Genomic DNA, 22,025 nt, shown 5'->3' on the forward strand with positions numbered 1-22,025 from the left:
ATCGCCTGCATCTGAAATCCATTGGATTTCAAACATGGACATGGTTGCTCAAGGGTTTCAGATCAGACCCAGTGTTTGACTTCTAAGCCCCCCATTTTAACATTTCAGTGAGTGACATGGCATTTCATAGACTGTTGGTAACATTTTTAATCTTCTTCCTTTATGGGATTCCTCTGCACGTACCCCCCACCATTTCAGTATCACTTAATCCTATTTTTTGTATCTCAGAGCTTTATCCTTTATGCTCTGTTCTTCTTTTATCTTTTGATAATGCTCCTCCTTTCCCTTTCTTGTTTTGCCTGTTCCATTATCTGAATTTTCTTCAGATCTATTTCGATTCTTTCCAGAACGTAATTAGATCAAGATACTCAGATGGCAATTTGCTGCACTGATTTGATATCAGCTCACAATAGTAAGCTTTGAATAAAGCATTTTGTTTAAAGAGATTTGCATAGCAGGATAAGATTGCTGGGTAGGACTGCAGATTGTTAACACCAAAGTGAGAATAAGACAACTGAAATGGCAACGTTCAAATGATCTTCTGCACCCTGACTCTTATGTCTCCTATTTTGTATGACAGAACACTGCGGGGATATTAAAGGAGCGTTTGCCAGCAGTTCTGAGGTGGTGGCTGGACCCCCAGAAATGTCGCCCTTAGGGAGGTGTATTTGTACCTTTTCTGGGGTGGGTGATAAAGGCAGAATGGGGCAGATCTGTGTGGTGCTGCAGCAGCAGTGCTGTGCTCTTTGGCATTCTCCAGAGAGAGGGATTGTCAGGAAAACTGAACTCCAAGGCTCTTTTTCTTCTCCACCTCCTCAAATGCCAGGTATAATTTATCTCCTAAGCCAGTGTCCATGGGAGCTGCCTCAGTGGTCGTTGGAGGGAAGTTTTATGTGTGTTAAATCAGATGTACTTGGAGCTCTTTGGGGAAAAGACTTTCTAGTTTTCTAACAAGAGGTTGATGAAATTTCTCAATAATAACACACGTGGGGATAACCATATATAGGTTATAGGAGCATATATAGGAACTATAACGGGTTTGTTTGGTCAGGCAAAGGAGACTGTACTCTATGGTGTATAAGCTGTTGTAGAGAGTAGTTCCAACCTGGGTAATAACAACATAATCACCAACGTGCAATTAAGTGTTTTAATGACAGCCATTATAACTGCAATTTCAGCACTCCTGGGAGACTAAAACCTGCCTGTACAACAATAACTTACATGAAAGGTGTTTGTAACTGTGATAGTCTTTATTAGGAGCCCTTACTCATAAAGTCACTCTTCATTTCATGGAGATAAGAAGAAGCTAATCTATCTGTCTTTGAAGCTTGAAAATTATGTGAAATCTCTCTAATTTCTTAGAATAAAAGAGCAGGTGAGTTTAGTGTGCCCCATTCTGGCTCAGGTGATAGGAACAGATGTTTGTTTTCTTCCCTCCAGATGACCACTCAAATAACACTTCAGGAACACCAGGCTTAGGAATGCTTCTCGCCCATCCCTTTGTAACTGCATACTTGGAATTTTGAGGGAATGGTTAGTGAACTCTGTGTTGCTGAGAGTTCAGTGCAGCGTTTTGGATGTGTTACTGACCCTGTATTCAGGCTGGGCTTTGCATGCACTCTTATTCCTCCTAAAATTACTATTCAACTGTGTGAATCTTGAGGAAAGGTCAGTCTCTGTGTGGTTTGCTGTCAGCGGAGGGCAGTTCTGTTGGGAAAATACATGGCAAATGATGAAGGAAGGCAGATGGTTTTAAAATTTAGAACAGTTAAAGAGACTGCTTTTGCTTTTACTGAAGGTTCTACAAATATAAAGCTTCTGAATTTTTTTATTTGCCTTTTTAATTGGGCTGGTTTAATACCCAACACCATAGTTTAGGTCTCATTTTCAGGGTTTGAAAGGCAAGCATGTACATTTGGCAGATGTGGCACAGCCCAGAGAACTGAGTGAGCAAAGCTGAGCTGTTTTCACTTGTTGAACTGACCTCCTCTGGGGAAAAGTGAAAAGGGACATATCACTAATTTCAGTTCTGCCCTGTGTGTGTCTCTGATCCCTCAAGTGTATTTGTTTTTCATAAGATAGAAACAGAAGAAATAAAGATGCGAGATGTCTGTGAAACTTTCCTCAGTGATTTAAATTTTAATTTCATGCTCTAAAATTTTGGCTCTTAACAAATCCTCTTGAAAAATTATGGAGAGTGACTGGTTGAAAGCTGAGTATATTTGCCCTTCTATGTACCTCACTATTGATTTTCTAACTGCTGCTAACAATGACTTATCTTTAATTTCTAAAGTGTTAAAATGTGTTTTATTAAAAGTAGTGTCAATGCACTTCATGTATGATCTGCGTCAGTGTTGCATTTGCCAGGGAGGAATGGGCTGAAACCAGAGCAGGTTCTGACAGAAATCAGAGTATGTCTTACAGCTCCACAGCTGTGGCAGGAGTTCCATGTGAACCCCAGGGGACATCTGGGTGCTCCCTGTGAGCCTCCAGGAGCCCTTTGGGGGCGTTTCTTGCCTGAGGTTCCATAGATGTCGGTGCCTCCCCTGTGCCCTACCTGCCATACTCTGGTTTATGGCCCTGCCAGACTGGCACTTCTGTCCCACAGATTGAACTCTTCTCACTCCCAGACAAGAGAGATTGTTGGCTATGGAAGGTCTGTCCTGCCTTATAGTGCCTGTGCCTATTGTGGCTTAGGAACCAAGAGCATCCAGAGTGTATCCTAATTAACCCTCTCCATTTACTGGCATACATCTCAGTTTTTATTAGAAAATGTAAAAGGATTGTGCTCTTTGAGTATGAAAACAGCTGGCAAACATTAATCATAAACCCCGTGCCTATTCCTTCACGTCGTGAGTTCTGCACAATAATGTGTCCAGGCAGTAACATCCAGAGCCACCTGCAATGGGCCTGTGGGAATCATTGGCAGGGATGTGTCATCCCAGCACACGTGCTGGCTGGAAAGGCTTGGCTGGCAGTAAGCCTGGAGGGCACCAGCAAACCCAGTAAGGGTGCTAAAGTTGGAGTCTGCTTTTTAATTTCCATGGTAACATCCCAAATTAATGTATTTTGGAATCTGCTTCTCGGATAGCAGGTGGCACAGCTCTCTCCTCTGTCCCTCAATGACTGCATAACCCCTACACACTCACTGAAGGGTTTGGGGTTAGAAATAGCATTTTGAATTGTGTATCCTGCTTCCTTGCATGAAGGTTTTGTAGAAGGTGCTTTTTACTCTGCTGCTTGTGATGTTTTTATACCATATGGATCCCAATTCTTGCTGGGAAATGGGGTGTAAAGGTCAGCAAATTCCTCGGAAAATTGAATATTCCTTGATCGTTCTTTTAATCACAATTAGGATTAAGGGCTTAGATATTCCTGTGGTGTAGTCTAAGGTATGCTTTTCTTCTTCAAGGCACTTTGCTAACAACCAATCCATCTTCACAACACTCTGCTTTGGTGTCCCTAGTTTTTAGATGTGATACAAGTGTTAAGTTTTATGATACACCCAAAGTATTATCCTGAGGATTGGTCCCAGTATTCTATGACTTACAGTGCTGCACCAAAATCATTTCAGTTAATTTGTCTCCAGTTTTATGTCTCTCTTGTTTTTAATTATACACAATACATCATCTAAGCAACAGCACTGCACAAGCTTCAGAGAGAAAAATGGCTTTCTTTGGGTTTTGGTGGGCTGCGTTTAAAGGATTAAAGCACATTGGAAATACTTAGATGGATTGCTGGTAAGTTTTACACAAAAAAATCCAACTATTTAAAACAGCCACTGGCATAACTAGAAGGTTAATAATCTCTAAGGTATTGCCCTCGTTTATAGATACTGCTTTTGGAGCAATAAATTGTAACCTTTGAACATGTGCTTCTGCAAATAAAATCCAGCCTTATTTTGTGTACTTAACAACTTCTGATTGGGAACACATAGCAACCTATAGCAAGCATGCTTTCAGCAAACTGGAGCAGAAATGAGGCAGATCTTCAAAGTGCTCACTTATCTTCCTCAATAACTCTTCTACATGTAAACAAGATAAACCAGGTTGTTTTGCCAGATCCCCCTCTCTTTGAATGATGTTCAAATAATTTTAAAGAGAAAGAAGTTGTGTTCAGATGTATTTCTTAAAGTTTTTCCTTGAAGTACCCTTTTTTCTTTTTCCTTTTTCCTTTCAGAAATATTATTGTAAAATTAAGCTGTGTCATGGAAATGTGATTAAAATAGGGAGCTCTGCACTTAATTCTGCAGAACCCTGGGGCCAGGCTGCTTTTAGAAGTTCTGCTAGAACTAGGGCCTAAATTATTGTGTATCAGTACAAAAGACCAAGTTTCCCTCTGCATTCTTACCTTTTGAAAGTCTAAATCTGGAAATCTCAGCTGTTTTTTCTTTAGTCAGTCAGCACAATTCTGGTTAATTGGCCAGTGTGAGGTTGGTTCTCTTGTGGAACCTTTTACAGTCTGTTAAGTTAAATCTGTGTGTGAGTGTGAAGCAAAGGTAACACCTCTGGCATTTCCCTCTGCAGACAGACTGGCTGTTCTCTGTATTTCCAGTGGATTCCTCTTTTGGATACATCCGATGGAGACCACTCTGGGGAGAGCAGTGGTTGGCTTTGGACACAGATGGCAAATGGCTTTTGTTCCCAGGTGCTGTTTGCGGTATTCCTCTTTTCAGACCATGTGGAAACCAGTGGAGTCTTTCTGTTGCTGAACTTTGAATTGCAGTTTCCTGCTCTGCCCTGTTTCCTGTACAAAGCTCCAGACTGCTCCCACCATTGTGACAGGAATGAGTGGGAATGTTACTATGGCCCCCATGGCTCCAGTTGAAGTTGAATTTTACTTTTATTTAGCACTGTCCTTATCAGAAAATGATAAATAAAATTAAGAACTGGTGAAAACTGCCAGCTCCCTGAACCATCCTGGTCTTACCATGCTCCTCTAATTTTTGAAAGCTTTTTTACCATCACCCTCCTTTTAAATTTGGTATTCCAAGTCAGTAACAGATCAATCATGAAAAACTTCATGTTCACTTGCTACAGTAGCTGATACCACACTGGAAAATGGTTATGAAAAAAGTAATTTATTTTAATGTTCTTTATATACAAAGTAATTTCACATTACCAACATTTTGATGCTCTAATAGTACTATTTGTTATAATTAAGGAAAAAAGAGAACAAGAATGTAGTGCCTAAATGACTTAATGCTCCTAAGTCTTGTTTGCAACAGTGACAGAGATATTTCAGAGGACACCTTGATGGAAATTAGTGAAGAAAGGCATCCTAAATTTCTAAACTGCTTTTGACAATGAAGGTATAAATTCCCAAATTTTCCTTTTGCAGACAGAAGTTATGCACATACAATTGGCAGTCATGTTAGGAAGTATCTGGATTATTCTTAAGTACTGATTACCTACCAAATTCTGCTCAGTATGGGAAAGATCAGCACTTCAGAAATTGAGAGCCTCTTAAAAAATACTGAGAGCTTACATCTAAGTAAAATATTTTGTTTGTTTTTTCTTCCAATAATTTGGCTTCTCAGATTTTTTTAGTGCCACAATAGCTCATAAAACTGGAACAAATTTAAAATTGGTTGAATGCAATTATTGCATCTCTATCCATGGGCTCTGTTGTCTCATGAAATGCAGTCACTTTTCAAAATACCTACACTTTTTTTAAGGATTAATGCCCCCCTTTGCTCTTTCTTTTAGGATCCAAAATGAGTCTGACATGAATTTTCTTTGACCAAAAATGAATTTGGGCCAAGATTCACAATTCTGGAACGCTTTCGAAACACTACCAGCGAGATGGAAGAGTGTGTGTTTGTACCAGTGTGTGGAGCATTGGAAATCATACCTGTCAAAACCAAAACATTCCAAAAAGCTCATCCCTGACCTTTGCCCTTAACATGGAGTGAGTGCAACCACCAGGATCCAGGCTTTCTATCAAGTGGGTTGAAACACATGAGCCAGGTTTTCATTTGTCAAGATCCGTGTGTAAAGTCCATGCAGGGAGCTCAGCACTCGGAGCCTGTGTGGGGCTCAGAGCAGCAGGAATGTTCCCCTCCGGGGGCCAGGGGCAGTCCCTGGGGCGCAGCTGCCCCACCTCGGGGGGTTCCTGGGGCAGGTTTGTGCTGTGTCAGTCTGCACTGCACTGCACTGTCCCAAGGGGCTGTGTCTGCTCCCAGCTCTCCTGGTGCCTCCCTGGCCGAAGGACTCCTCGCCTTGTGGCAACACATCCTCTTCCAGAGGCTCCTGGCACAGTTGCACTGCCCTTGGGAAGCTGTGCTGTCCTGCAGCCCCGGCTCTCCAGTTACTGTCCTTGAGGCCTGTCGTCCCCGCGGCAGTGCTCCGGGTGCTCCTGCTGGCAGGAGCCTCACTGCGAGGCCACGACCTGCTGCAGCCCCCCGGGGTGCTGCAACCCCCCCATGGGGAGCGGGGGCGGCGGGGGGGGCGCTGGGAACAGGGAACTGGGCATCTCGGAGTGAGTCTGTGGGTCAGGGACGGGCATGGGGCTCACAGAGCCAGAGTCACTCTGCAGGGAGCCCAGGCTGCTGCCCTCAAAGTGAGTCATTTTCTTCTTCATTAACTTTCTTTCCTTGGCTCTGCGGTTCTGGAACCAGATTTTCACCTGCAAAGGGGCAGAGGAAAGCTGTTTTCAGTTGCTGATAAAGTGCATTTACTCACGGAATCACAAGGAACATCAGTGCCATGAGCACCAGTGAGAAAGGCAGTGGCAAAGTGAGACAAGAGAGCTGTGTGCTTCTTTTTCATATTGGTAATCTTTCCTGGCTGGTAATGAAATATTTAGTAATAGCTTGATAAAAAGTGTTTTTCAGTGTTAGTTTAGAGGTATTTCTTTATGGAATGACCTTTGATTCATTTGATTTTATTTTTTTAAACAAAATCTAACAGAACAGAATCTTGTGGGTCACAGTGATGGCCAAAAGGATCCAAGAGTATCATTGCATTGAAAACTATATGTCCTAGTCAGGGCAAGTCAAAATCTGTTCCTGGCCTATAAACTGATGCACAAAAGCTTTCCTGTTTGAATGCTGCACAGGAATTGGTGATCTCCAGTGTGTGAGCCAGTGCAAATGCACTTCTGAGCAGAGTTTCACCAGTGCACTGCCCTTGGGACTCCGTGGTAATTCAAAGTGTTGTATAAGCAGTGCCTTAATAGCTGAATGCCTTTTATTGCATTCACAGATGGAGCCAGAATGTGCTACTGCTTTTCACCACATCCCAGGGACACAGTTGTCCCTGGGAAGAAAGGAAGGACCCATTGAAGAGTACATGGATTTTGGCTGGCGTGGAGCAAGTGAGGAATGAGATGAAGTTGATGAGCCAACTAAAAATACATCAGTATTTGCTGAGGTTTGAAAGGGTAAATGTGAATCCCCAGCATTGGATTTGAAGCAGTAAAAGCCAGCTGTTTATCCTTGGAAGTGGCTCTGTATCATGTCTAGTCAGTGTAATAAGCTCCCTCATTCAGGTATGTTGTGTTTTTTTGCTGGTGTTTAGATGGCAAAGGAAACACTTTTCTCATTTTTCTTTTTCTTTGGGTTTACTATAACCTAAAGAAAAATCAAAGGTTTGCTGAGAAATACTGATCTGTTTAGATCTTCACTAGAATCTGGAAAGGGAAAGAGAATGATGATCAGAAAGGAGGTAAAACTGTAAAAGGTGATAACATCTGTGGCTGCCAGGTTGTGTTTTAAAACAAAACCACTGGTGAAGTCCACAAAACCTCTTAAGGAGTCTTTATGACAGCCTTGGTGCCTTGAGGCATTATTATGGTTTTACAGTTGAAGAATTCAATTACATGCAAAGCTTGTGTAAATTTGAACTAGGTCTCTTAAGTCCTAGGCTGTCATCTGAGATGTTTGACAACTCATTTTGTTGTCTTAGTTCTGGAGTATCATTTCAGTGCCAAACTGTTCCACCAAACCCTTCTCAAGTGCTCTCAGCATTTATGAATTCCCCTCTGGCTTCAATGTTCTTATCTGCCTGTGAATTTAGGGGTTTGTTCTGGTTTGTTGTTAAACTAGGGAAGCAAATCTGCAGCAGATCCAGAGAGAATTTTAGTGGACACCAGAGGGTCATACCAAATAAGTACAAGTAAGTTCAGATCTGTAACGTCAGACTAAAAACCAGCATGTCCAGTTGCATCAGTCTGACTTGTTCTTCACCTGCTTCCTTTCAGTATTCTTTTTTTTCCATATATCTCTTCTACTGAAGACTGATTTTCTCTCTTCTTTCTTGTCCTCATCATCTCCTTTATTTCTGTACCCTTCCTATATTAACAATTTTGCCTTTTTTTTTTCTTAATTGGATATTGCATCTTTCCTTCCTTGTTTAAATGATTGTTCTTTGTCCTTCTGTGTTGAGGTATTCCTTCCAGTGTCCTGGATGGGATTTTGGCATAGGTAGGAAAAAAGCTTTTCCAGAAAATCCTTTCAGGTTTTAAGTGGAGGTTGGGATGGGACAGTGTTCAGTCATGTTCATCCCATGGGGTTGTTTAATTTGTACTGAAGGGTAGTGGGGAGAATCTATCACATGCTTTTTTTTTAATCTTACCAGAGATGCAGGTTTTATGCATTGGAATTAATTTTGTGACATATTGCTGATGAAGAAGAGCAAATATGGCAAAAACTGTTGCCATATTTGGAAACATTTGAGGAAACACTCCAATACATGACAAAGAAACATATCACATGGTTTTGTTACACCTCTTCAAATATACCAACAAAAGGGTTTATCAGGAATTACCACTAGGAAGTTTCAAGTAAATGTGATTGGCTGTTTACAGAAGCAAGGCCATAACTTTCAAAGTCAGCATAATGAACTCAAGTTATTAATGTTTTGACAGCCAGCAAAAAGACACACAGTGTACTTTTTATACCCAGTTGAAATAATTGCAATTTTCAATAATTAAATACTTGCATTCAACAGCAGATTGAGAAATATTTCCTTCTCCATTTCTGTGAGCTCTTCCAGGATGTGCTGGGTGAGACAGGTTCGAGTTGGATGGACAGTGCTACAGGTGGGTGGATTTTAGACTATCCCTTCTCAGCAGAGCCCATAAAACAATGGTGAGTCACAGGATTGTGCTTTAAGTTATCTTCTGGGAACAGAAGTGGGATTTGGAGGGGATGGTAGGAAATAGGGGCAGGAGAAAGGAGTAGCAAGTATGTAGGAATTATTTAACAAAAGGTAATAGGCAGCTGAAAACACAAACACCTTCAAGTGTCCTGAACATACCTGAGCTCATCACTCCCATTTTCCACTCAGACTGACCTGGTTATGGAATTCCCACTGGCTTCAGCAGAACCAGGACTTCTGCTTTAGAAATGTCAGCAGAAATTTCTCCCTGTTCCCACTGCCCAGAGGGAAATCCAGACAGGATTTGTTGGTATTCCTTAGCTCCTGTTCCTCAGAGCAGGACTGTGTGTGCAGGTGGTGGTTGCATTTGCTGCAAAGGGAACCCAGTCCCCTGTTTGGTTATAGGAGGCACTGGCAGTTGTGTGTTCCTCACCAGTACTCTCCTCTGCAGCAGAGATAAATTCAAAGGGAATCCTGGGTGGGGGATCCATGGGATCCATACTCTACCTGTCTCTCAGAAAGCCTTAGGTTTGCAGCCAGTTCAGATTTCCTCCTGATTGTGATGTATCTGTTGTAATGAAACTCCTTCTCTAGCTCTAATCTCTGATGATCTGTGTAAACCACTCGGTACTTCTCTCTTGTTCTTGTTTTACCTGTTTTGAAAGAAGAACACATTATTTCAAGCTAAAATATTTTAACTTAGGTTACACAAAATATCTGGCTTTACATTTGCAAATGTTGGTGGGTGTTTTAGGCCTGATTTCTAGGCACTTACCCAGCGTGAATCCCTTGACTTGATCTTGATTTTCAACACAAGAGGTTCATACCATCAGATATTAGGTTTCCTCCTTAGTAAATGGATGATAAACTGCTTCTCATGCTCTTTATCACCCCTGTGTTATCATTTGGAAAAGGGAAGGTGTTCTGGCTAAGAAGAAGGAACCAGGAAAGCTGGGTTCTGTTCCCAGCTCTCATCCGAGCTTCCTGCCTGGGGGTCAACCGCCCTTGTTTTTCTGTCCTGGAGCCCAAAGTCTGCTACTGCTGCAGTGACTGGGAAGGACATTTTACTGCACAGAAAGTACTGAGAGCTTCCAAAGTCCCTCACTTGTTGTTGCTAGAAAAATTTCTACAACACTGTGATTGTTCCTGCAGTTTGGAGGCTGTGTTTTCCCTTAGGGTCTGGCACCGTCTGTCCACAACCTGATAATAGCACAGTAACATAGATCTTTTAGATGACAGTTAATAAAAAAGAGAAAAGGAAAGCAATAATCCTTCACAGTGGGCAGAGAAGTGCAGCATCTGCTCTTTTGCAGGCAGCACTGCTGCCTCTACTCAGCCCTGGGTGCAGCTGAGTAGAGCAGCCGGGGCTCAGCAGTGACCAGGCCATTAAAAGGCAATGGAAATGACAGCAGGGAACACAGATGCAAGGCCCTGCAAGTTTATGGATTCCATAGAGGGGAATTTCGGAGGACAGGATGTGTGGCTGCAGTGGAAGAGAACTGAGAATGGGAGAGGCTGCTGGTGCTTCCTTTCTCACCCTCCTTTCCCCTGTGGTTAACGCTCACATCAGGCAGTCCGTGGATTGGAGATCAGTACCTGCTCAAAACCAAGGCCTGAGCCCTGGCCTGAGGTCATCCACATATTTGACAGATTGGATCATGTTGTGTTGGGACCAGTGTTACCATCTCTGCTAACCAGAGCTTGACCAGTGTTTGGTGCTTGCTCGTCTGTCTCTACATGGGCATTCCTCTACATGGACGGATTTAGGCTGTCCATTGTCTGGGACAGGGAATGCACTTCCACTTTTGCCGTGTGTGCCACTGTGGTGCTGTGGGTTGTGAATTGTGTCCCCAGTGGTCACTGTAGTAGGTCCAGGTTCTCTCAGATGATGCACAGAACTGGAGGTGTCCTGTGCCTTCTTGCCTGTACCCACCTGCTGTTGCTGCAGACCTGGGGTGGCTTCACACAGCAGCTCCTGTTTGCTTACAGGACTTCTTCTGAAGAGATTATGTGGATACCTAACTCCTCATAAAGAGATTCCACAAACTCCTATTAATTGCTCTAAGAGAAGTTAATTTTGAATGGAGTGAAATAAATTCTGAGGCACTGAGTTGGTAAAGTGTCAGTCTCTGAGTAGATCCCAAAGGCACATGGCCCAGAGCACCCAGCTTCCCTGGCAGGAGAGAGGAGCTGGAGGGTCATCTATCAGTGGTGCTAAAGGCCTCCTTCTTCCCTAGCCCCTCCTTCCCATCCCCCTTGCGTTTGAAGTTTCAGTGGCACCCAAAGTTCAGAATTCAGGGTACAAAACTACAGCAGTCTTGGAGTGCTTTATCCCCTAATTCCTGATTTGGGTTAACGTTTTTCCCCATCTGTGGAGGGAGATGTGATGTTTCATCAGTTTTAAGGGCTGAACATGTTTAAAATCAGCATTGTCTTCCACTTGCTGTGCTCTCTGTGTGGTCATGGTTGAAAGCCACATCACTTCTGTCTCTTATAGTGTTTGACAGTACTTTCCTACTTGTAGGGATTTTTGGCTCCCCAGCCTACTGCGTGCATTGGAAGGGTCTTCATGCTCTGCTCCTCTTTGTAATGTTTGGAGAGATCCCAGATGCAGAGTTGTTGAGCACAGGAAGCCCTGGGCAGTCCCATGCTGTAAATAAACACTGTTCCACTTTGGTTGGGGATGGTTCTGGTTCCCCTAAGGACAGGGTTCCTCCAGGACTCTGCCCAGGCTTGTAGAACATCCGATTTCAGCTCCCACGCTCTGCCCTGGGAGAGCAGCATTCATTAATAGTGCCTTTACAACGCTCTGGGCACTGCCCAACTCTGCTGAGGGCCATCAGCCTCAGTACTTGGAATATTTCAGTGGGGGAAAGAGGGTGTTTGTTCCTAACGCTGAGGGCTCTGCTAATCCATGCAGCCAAACCACTTGGAGTCAATCTGTTGCCTCCCCTGGGAAGGTTCTGCTGGGCTGGGGATGACACACGGGACATTCTCATTTCAGCAGCATTTCTGTCAGTGCAAAGCTGCAGTGAAAGCAGGATTAACCCAATTCCCTTTACACCGATAATCAACTGAAAAGTGCTGTTAATTTTACAACATTAGGGTAAGAATTTTAGAGTCTCTAAGGAGCAGCAGTTACTCAGTTCTGTCCACATAAATCCCAGGACATTTGTTTTCATTCACTCCAAGTGTAAATTGTTTGTTTAACATATGGTCACCCGTGGTGCTTTAATGCCTCACTTAATATTTTTAAACTTTTGATCTCTCTAGCTGCTGGTTTGGTTCGGGGATTTTTTCCCCTCTCCAAATGAGAATTTGGGGTCATTCAATGGGACAAAATGTTTAACATGTTTCCTTAGTGTCCTTTGTGTCGTTAACACGGAGTACACAAAAGAGCAACAAGGCGATCTTATCTTGACCTCTATTCTCATTCAGAAGCCACAGACAAATATCAAATGTTCTTCTATTGCCAAAACAAGGTGGTAAACGTCAAGATAAACCTTCCTGTTTCTGGTTTTAAGTGCTTAAACCCTTATTATCTGACTAGGAGGGTGTTGTGAGGTTGTTTTATTTGTTTTTAAACTGGAGAAGAAATTAAATGTACAAGGAAAACAGAACTTTCTCCTGTAAAATCTTTTATTTTTGTATTAGTAGCTCCCAGAGGTTTTTTTTTTTAGTAGAAATTATAATATCTGGTTTCTTTCTGAAGGAAGTTTGGGAGCTTTGACATCTAATTTCTTTCTTTAAAGTAAGTTAGGAAAATAAAAAGTAGAAAAACAAAAGGAAGGAAATTCTGAGAAATGCTCTGAGAAAAATGCTCTGATTTGTCACATAAATCTTATCTTTATTAATTTGATTTTTTGTTTGTTTGTTTGTTTGTTCAGAGTAATACCCTCTGTGAGAGACAACAGGAAGTGGGAGCTGAGGTCTGCCAGGGTCTCCTGAGAAGACACTTTCAGTTCTGGCAGAGCCCTGTTTTAGTCTGTTGGGCCTTTACTCCCACTGAGGGCAGAGAGAGTCTCCCTGATGCCTTTGTTGGATGCTGATCTGGAATCAGTTTGCACATGGCCTTTCCTTTTGAAGGCAAAGTACACTTTTATTTGCCAAAGTTAACAAACAGCAGCATCAGAACCTATCCCTGAACAGTCTGAGACTTTAGCCTCTCCATTCCGCCTGTTGGATGGAATGGATCCACTCCACTGCCTTCTGAACCAAAGCCTGCAGCCCTTCTACTGGATTTATTTAGGGATGCCTTTTATTTCAAGGAGAACTATGAACTGAGTAAAACTTGAGGGAGAACTAATGGATTCACCCCAGAGACAGCAGAAGGATATTCTTCACTTCTCAGACTTCTTTAGGAGGTAATGGCAGAGTTTAATGATGCAATGATAAAAGTTACTGTATTGATCCCATTCTTTCGTCAAATCCTGCATATTTTACTCACTTGGGTGGGTGAAGATGCAAACATTTAGATTTGTAGGATCTTAATGAATCTTTTGTTGGTGCCAGGTTAAAATCATAATCAGCAACATGGTGTCAGTTCCATTGGAAACACGTTCTGCCATGGACAATTATCCTGGGGGATTGCAAGTTGGTTGCAGAGGTTAATAGTGGTTGGGTGGAAGAGAAATGAAACAAAAGAGCTTTGAAGCAACTACCTTTGCAATCTGCCTGCCTTTGTCCTGGGGAAGTGGGTTTCCTGGCTTTAATGAGCTGGTTAAGGAGAGAGTTTTGTCCAAAACCTCTGACTACTGAGAATTGCCTTTGGACCAGCAAAAAATTAAGACATTTCAGACTCAGAAAGCTTTTAGTAAGATACAGTTTAACAATCCTGTTCTATCACACCCACCATGGCAATTTTTGTAACTGGCCAAGTTTTGAGTTGGGGGAAGGGAACAGCTTTCCCATTGGTCATAAAATTCACAGAGCATTTCTTCTGAAGACAATAAAGCTGGGAGAAGGCCTCTTTATTTGCTGTGAAAATCATCACCCTTTCCGGCAATATAACTCCTGAAGAAAGGAGGGAGAAGGAAGAGACAAGGCTGCATATCAAAGCAAAGCAAAGTGAAGTGTTAAAAGGGTCTGCTGCCTCAATATGACAGATCGGCCTCAAAACCTCAGACAATGTAGGCCAGGAAAGGAAAAAAACCCACCATCGGACCTCACAACTAGTTTACAAAGCAAAATAAATTAGCATTAGAACCAGCCCTGGCTCCTCTTTCAGAGCCTCCTCTCTTAACTTTTCAGGAATATTCTTCATCTGCTGAAACCATTGTTCATAAAGTCCAGGAGCTGCCTGAGGATGTCACAGTACAGAATAGTGTGGGATTGCTGTGGGATTACAGCTCGGCTTCCAGGGTTTTGTTTCAGGGGAAAGAATGTCTGTACTTGGTGGCTGGAGTTACCTTAAATCAGCTGGAAACGGGGAACAGCTTTCTGGCCTGAGGATGGGCTCAGTTCAAACCTACACCTCTCTGTTAGCTTAGTGTTAAGAAACTAATGTTAATTTTTGAGCTTATAAAGATATGGACTGTCAGAGATCAGGCCCCAGAGATTTGTTTAGGACTATCTCTAACTCTTTATGTACTTTAAAAGTGTAGGAAAAGTAAAGGGCAGATTCTCCCCAGTGTAATTTCACTGCCTCAGTTGAAGTTGTGAAGCAAAAATAATTTAAAGTAAGTTTTGAAGACAGATATTGTGCTGCACGTGATGTTCTTTAAGTTAAATTAATAAAATCCCCAAAACCACATTGCCATTGTATTAGAAAATGTTCCATGGGCCTGGTCCTGTGTAATGTGAGTATAATACTCCTGCCAGAAATCTTGGTGTGCTGAGTAGGTGTCCTGGTCCCAGGCATTACTGCAAAGTTAAATGCAGAAAGAAACATGGTGAAATTCTGTGTTTGCATTTTCTGCTGTGTCTTGTTCCTTGTTCTTGTCATACATGTTCAGGTTGGTTATTCATGCTGAAAAGAACAGAGCAGGATCATAGGATTGGAACTTTTCAACAGACTTGGAGTTCCCCTTCTGTTTTCAATTTTGAACATGTTCTGCTATTCTGAAATAAAGCTCATTGGCCAAATTCTGTCCTTGCCCTTGCTAGTGTGAACTTTTCTAATTCCCCTCACCCTACAGAAGTGAGTCCAAAGCAGAGCTGTTTTTATCCCCTTTAAGCAGTGACGGGACAGGCTGCCCTGTATGGATCCTCTTTGCAGACGGACATGACCTGCGGAAAATGGAGGTGCATTTCTGAGGGGCAAATCAGGGGAAATCCACTGCCAGTGACTCTATAGACTAAAAGGCAAATGAGTAACTGAATTTTCTTTCCAAGTGTTCTGTGTTCTTTAGGCCTTCAGCATTTTCACAGGATCACACAGTCTGCTAAGTTGGAAGGGACCCAAAAGGATCATGGAGTTCATTTTGCAGGAATGCCTTCTAAAGAGGTTTGTTCCCTTTCCTTAGATTTGAGGGGATATAACTTCTTCCTTCAGAGACTAAATGCACATTTACAGTGCATTTGGTCCTGATGCTCTCAGCAGCCTCAGCAGCAGCAGAATTGCCCTTATGTCTTCACAGTAAACTTTTATTGAAGAAGAATGATAGGAGGAGAGCTGTCATCTACAGGAGAAGGCTCTGCTCATAATTATTCACCTGCTTCAAAACTTGTTCCCTCCCTGTTTTGTGGTAACATTAGTGCAGATCTTAAGGTGTACTTTCAGCTTCAGAGCAAACTCTCCTTGCCTGGTACTGCCTGGGTGCCCTGCTCACACTCGGTGTTTTGGGCACACTTTGCCCACAGGTGTGTGTTGTGATCTCACACAGCCAGAAAGCCAACTGTGCTCCTGTGGGAGCCACGACACACCTCTGTAAAAATATTGTTTTGAGGTGGTTTTATTCTACCTTCTGCCAAAGAATTTGCTGTAATTATGTCACGTGTGTGCGTGTGGAATTGCCACCTCAGATTTGTATCTGTGCCCCTGTTCTGTTCTCGGTTACAGTTGCTCCTTGGCTGTGCTGCCCTCTCCAAGTAGGGGTTGAGGACAGTGAGCAGGAGCAGTGTAAGGGTTAGAGAAGGGTCTTTTCTATCAGTGTTCTTGGTTGAAAATACTCATTAGTCAGTGTTTCCTCCTTCAGGAGTCCTGAGTACACGTTTGCTCTCTCCTGTGTCCTGGACACCCTCCCAGTGCAGTGATAGGATGTTGAACCCTGTGTACACTGAATTTAGGAGCAAGTCCCAGTCCTTCCAGCTCCAAAGCTGCAGGGACAGGCACTCAGACATCCTTCAGCCCGAGAGAGAATGATCCATGAAAGCCTCAGTAGGTCTTTTCTGCAGGAAATGCATTTCAGTAACACTAAACAGGGTGATGGTCTCACATTAAATCCTGAGATCTTCCAGAGGTTTCATGTAGCAAAGCCTCATAAGCTTCACTTAACACCAGCTGAAGACATGGTATCTTCAATTTACATTGGATGTTGTTTTTAAAGTTACTGAGTAAGACTTGAAATCATTTCTCCCTTTGTTGCAGGTTAGCTGTGTAGATACCAGGGTATCAAAGGGCCTGTAGGACATGAGGCATTGGTGGAAATTGGAATGAAGTGTTTTGTTTGTCATCTCTATGGACATGAGGCCACAAAGCACCAGGAAGAGAAGGTGACCATGGAATTTCTGGAGCTGGAAATGCCACAGACTCAGGGCCTTGTTTCTGTAGCTGCCATGAGTTACACTGCTCAAAGTAAGTTACCTTTGGAATGAATCTCTCCCAGTCTTAAAGGGATAAGATTACAGGAACACTTCTTGCCCACTTCCAAGAATATCTTGCAAAAATCACTTGCCTTAATAGTTATTGTTTCCACAGTGCAATAATATTGATAACTGGTGTAATGAATAAATAATAAAATCAACCTGTCTAGATAATTTCTGTTCTGATCACCTCAGGTAGGTCTGAGCCTGTTTTCTCGTCTTTAAGAACAGTGCTTCCTATCTATTACACAGGGAATAAGGAAAGCCAATAAATAAGAGCTGTGATTCCTTGACTCCTGCCTGTACTTGCTCTACTGAAATTCCTGAGGTTTCGCAAAGAGACAGAAGGATAATGCTCAGTGGACACATACAGCTTTAAGGATGGAAAAAGCAATGGATTCCATCCAAGATGACCCAGCAAGCAACACTGGTCCTTGCAGTTGGCCTGGTCACACACCTGAGGTCACCTGCAACACCTCCATGCACAGAACCAAACTCAGAGTGTGACATTCTACAGCTGACATTGCTGGAAGGGAAAATACTTAAAAATTACTTTATTTTTTAGAAAACTGAAGAACAATGGTGCCCTTGCTTTTAAACAGGAGGAAAAGGAGTGAAAGCACAAAAAGGAACCAATTCCAGTGAAAGAGATTTCTTGGCACAGAACCTTCTTGGCCTAGCAGAGAAAAATATATATAAGAGGGAAAAAAACAGCAATTAGAATTCCCAGTCTGGAGTTCTCCCCAAAGCAGGACCTAATAGTTATTAAATGAATGGCCAGGGCCCCACCAGGTTCAGAGGGCCTTACATGGCTCATGGGCGTTTGGGATGCTGATTCCTCCTGTCATAAAGACACTCATGTCAGACTGTTCCAGGATGGAGACACTTCCAGCTCTTCCTGGGAATGCTCTGACCCTTGCAGACTTGAAATTTGAAAAGTTAGAAAGTTCTAAGTGTGCTACTCAGGCAGGCAGTTGGAAGGGGGTATTGTCTGTAACACACACATAAAATATCAATCTATCTCACTAAGTCCCCACTATCAAAGGGACACACAGACAGAACAAATCAGGTCTTGCTCTCAAAGGCTGCAGCTGGAATCCACAGGAGCATAGGGCAGGTAGGGAAAGAAGAGATGAGCAGTGGATTATTGAAGCAAAGGTTCTGCTGTCTGTAAATCAGACAGTTAGTGAGCAATTTCATTACCCTTGGAAGGACTACCCAAAAGCAGGCTGTAAGTTTTTACAAAACAGGCCCTCTTTTGTTTTGTCTTGTATTCAGTGAAGAAAAAATATGATTTAAAATCACTTGCTTTTTTCCCCCCCCCCAAAAAATTCTTATTCTCCTGAGGTAACAACCTATTCTGATTGGCCTACTGACTTCTGTGGACTCTCTGTGAACTGAAGTTGTGTTCGGCAGGAGTGAGGATGGATCTGTCCATACATATAAATTAGAGGCATTATTTTAATATAGACTATTTTTCTAGACACTTGCATTCTTTTCTCTAACTTATGGTTTCAGTAATGGCTTTTCCACCAGAGATTGATTCAGTACTTGCTTTGCAGACTAATATTTACAGGCATGTGTGGAGCAGAGCTGGGGCTGGAGGGAGGGCTGAAAGGGAAGGGACCTTCCAGGGATGGAACATTGGAATACTGGAAGTATCTCTGGAGGGGAGGAACTGAGCATCCTTAATTTTTACTGATCTCAGTGCATGGCAGAGCTGCTCAGCACCTTGGAGGATCAAATACTTTCATACAGCAGACTGTGCCTCTGTGCTTTTCAGGCAGTTTCCCCTCTTTTTCTTATCCTTCTCCCCTTTCTTGTTTCATAATTTTTTCATATAATAGAAAGTACAGGGTTTTTTTTACAGATGCTCAATATTTACCTTTTGTTCTCTTGTTCCTCCTCCCAATCAAACAGGACCTTTTCCTCATGTCCACAGCTAATTTTTCCTGGTTAAATACGATTGAAGGATTGTACTCATTGACTGTTACACATCAGAGACTGATCTGCGGCTGCATTAACTGACTGTGTTCCCATGGATCTTTGTATTCCTGTACATTCTGAGAGCTGCTACTCCAAAGTGAAGCCAACTTTTCCTTATCATCCCTATTTTTAAAGCATGGGCTCATTGTTTGATCTGGCAGATTTCATTTCAGTGCTCTGAGGTTTAGAGAGGCTGTTTCTAATACAAAGCCTTATTGCCACCCCCCTGCTGTACATGTTTCACTTGAACTTTTCATAAGTACTGCAAAACTTGAGGGAAGTAAGCAAAGCATAGGTGGTGCTGAAGTCCAATACTTCGATCATGATCCATTTCTGCAGACATGCTGCTTCATTCCTGTCTACAGGGGAATCTATTCCCACCTGTAATCTCCTATTGAAAGCAATTATTTGATATCACAAACTTTTTAAACACATCTGAAGTGAGAAGTGAAAGGCCATTGGTTTTCATTTCCCGCAGCGTTAGAGGTCAAGGAAGAAACGTAAGAATCAGTCAAGTGATTGATTGATCGACCCAATATTTAGAACGAGGATCCCTCAGAGCAATAAGGACCTTTGTTCATCTGTGTGGCTCCCTCTGAAAGGGGAACCTGGCAAACCTCCCAGCGAGACCTCTCCTCAGCATCAACCCCAGTGCCCTCTTTCGTACCTGTGGACGTGGCTTGCACGGTTTTCCTCATCCACTCGTAGGAGCTGTGCCTGTGGCTGCTGGGGGAGCAGTGCTGGGCGCTGCCGGGCTCTGCGGGAGGAGCCCCCCCGGCCCCGGGCTGCAGGGAGCTGTACTCGGCGGGGCTGTAGGAGCCCGGGCCGGGGGACGAGGCGCTGAGCTGGGCAGTGCCCGCGCCGGAGGGGCCCGGCCCGTACGCGTTCCAGTCCTCCCTCTGCGGGCCATAGTGGGAGCCCCAGGGCCCCGGCGGCTGCCCGTGGGTGTCCAGGGCTGGCACGGGGTGGTATCCCATGTACTCGGGGTAGGGGGGCGCGGACACGAAGCCCTGCCCTGGCAGGGTGCTGCCGGTGCACCGGGCAGAGCCTGGGTACATGCTGCTCTCCTGCTCCAAAAGGTAGCTCACGTACATGGTGCTCAGAGCCCGGCTCTGTCCTGCCGGGACATCCTGCTCCTCGCAGGGCTCGTTTGATCTCCCTTCCCCTCCTCTTTCTTTCTCTCTTTTCTAGCCCTGCCTGGCTCTATAAATGACTCACGCTAGCCCTGATGTCCCTTTACTACACATGATTAACAATGGTTTTACCAGGTGCTGGTGGTAACAGTTTACTAAGGCCCTGCCTGATGTCACAGATAACTGCCTGCCCCAAAATTACATTTGCATTCAAATGAAGGGCTGCCCATGCAGGCAACCCCACCTTGCTGCGAGTTCCAGTGCTTCCTTTCTCACAGCTCTCTATGGATTGCCAGCCCCATCCTATACGTGCAGAAAGGAGTTTGAAATCTCGTGCTCTTCAAGCAGAGCTGTGTCCATAGCTACCCATAACTGTTGAGACAGTAGAGGCAGCGTTTCTCTTGAGCCGTGCATGCCAGAATCTAACTTATAGTCACTTAAAGCCTGGTTTCTGCCTGTCCAGTAGTAGTTCTGTCAGAGTGTGCTGTATTATTTTTTTAAACTAAACCCAAAGGACCAGTTCAGTCTTTAACTGCAGCTCTTACATTGTTTCTCATATGAACACCCTTCTTGACTTAAGCTCTTAGTCTGTGTGGGAGAGCACCTAGAAACTGCAGTAATCCTGCTGATTTTAACATTACAAAGGATATACAAGAAGTCTCGTAGTCATTTTGAGCATTTGTTCATACGAATAGTCTTGTTGATGTTAGCGAGCCTATTCATGAGCTGGCTGCTTGCCACGGTGATTGAAGTTCCTCGGTTCTAACTTACAATGGAAACAGAAAGAGAATCTGTTATTGAGAGAATGCAAAATTTGTCACTTTGCCTATGCTCGTGTCTTGTTTGTGATATTGAAATGAGTGGTATCTTGCCCTGAAGGTTTTTCTGTTCTCATTGCTGTGCTTGTTCACAATAAGGAACACCTTTTTTTAGAAAGATGGGAGCAAATTAGAGCTTTTTAGCTCAGAAAAGCAGTTTCTAACTTTCAGGAGCAATCTTATGTAAGTAACAAATCCCTACGAGATCATCTGTAACCAGGAGCAAGGAGAGAAAGTGTGGATTTCTTTTTTTTTTGAGTGAGATAGATACCTCAGCATTGTCTCTTAATGGGACTTCACCCTGTTTTTATTCCTGTTCCTTTAATGATGTGATTCTTAATTGCGCCTTTATTAATGATCCAACTTGTTAAAGGGATTTTTCCCTTAAACAGGCGCGAAGTATAATGAGTTTTTTCTTTGTTCAGAGGTGTATTTTTTCTCTGAGAGTCTTTTGCACTTCAACACCGTTTAAACTTAGAGGTTCTCAGGAGGAGAGAATCACTTTGCACACCTGACAACACCGATGTTGTCAGTGAGAGAAAGGTGTCCTCGGGCTGAACTCACAACGTGGGTGGGGGAAAAGGCTTTTCTGACTTAGAATTCCAGAGCTGGGTGCAGAAGCACAGCCACCTTCTCTGAGTATTTAAGATCTTCCTGCTGTGCACGTTGTTAAAACTTGTGCCTGTTTGCATCTGGAGTTTTTGGAGGCCGATGTTTTGCTGGCGTAATTGCTGAAAGGTATTTTAAAAATCATTAAGTGGAGGAAGTTGGCAGAAATGGTTTCTTCTGCTTGCATATGTGAGCTTTTTGGGTTGCAATTCACACTTCTGTCCCAGCTGGTCACTTGGAATGGCCAAGCAGAGCGGCTGGTACAGCCTCCCCAAATCCAGGGAAGTCACTGCTCAGTGTGTCATGGATCTGAACTGCCCAATTCTCCTGTAGCAGCAAAATAAATCAGTTATTAATTAGGAATGAGCTGGCTCTAGACAAGTGTCTGCAGTTACCAGCACAGTGTGATTTCAACGTTTGGGTTTTTAGCCAGTGTTTCCCTCCCTGTCCCAATCGCTCAGAGCACTGTGGTTGCTTGGTAGCTCTCAAGTTTAGACTGCGTTGAAATAGTTACAAAGAAAGATGCTTTACAGCTTTTTGTCGTAACTTGGTTTCATTTCCTTTCCTCCTCTTCAAAACTGTTGGAAATTGTCCTTGTAGGCATTTCAGTGCCTCTCCTGATGCAGGTGTACCAA

At 43.3% G+C, this 22,025-nt stretch overlaps 1 protein-coding gene across 1 annotated transcript; it reads right to left on the bottom strand.

Moving 5' to 3' along the window:
- Nucleotides 1-6,372: 6,372 nt before the first annotated feature.
- On the bottom strand, nucleotides 6,373-20,059 carry LOC103763063 (homeobox protein CDX-4). Its single transcript, XM_018083238.2, has 3 exons — nucleotides 19,498-20,059; nucleotides 9,609-9,754; nucleotides 6,373-6,627 (listed from the first exon to the last, which is right to left on the bottom strand). The coding sequence occupies exons 1-3, from the start codon at nucleotides 19,922-19,924 to the stop codon at nucleotides 6,373-6,375; spliced, it is 828 nt and encodes a 275-aa protein (XP_017938727.1). The 5' UTR covers nucleotides 19,925-20,059.
- Between the last annotated feature and the right edge of the window lie 1,966 nt (nucleotides 20,060-22,025).

Source organism: Manacus vitellinus, unplaced genomic scaffold (genome assembly GCF_001715985.3).
Source record: "Manacus vitellinus isolate BGI_N305 unplaced genomic scaffold, ASM171598v3 scaffold_62_pilon, whole genome shotgun sequence".
NCBI lineage: Eukaryota > Metazoa > Chordata > Aves > Passeriformes > Pipridae > Manacus > Manacus vitellinus.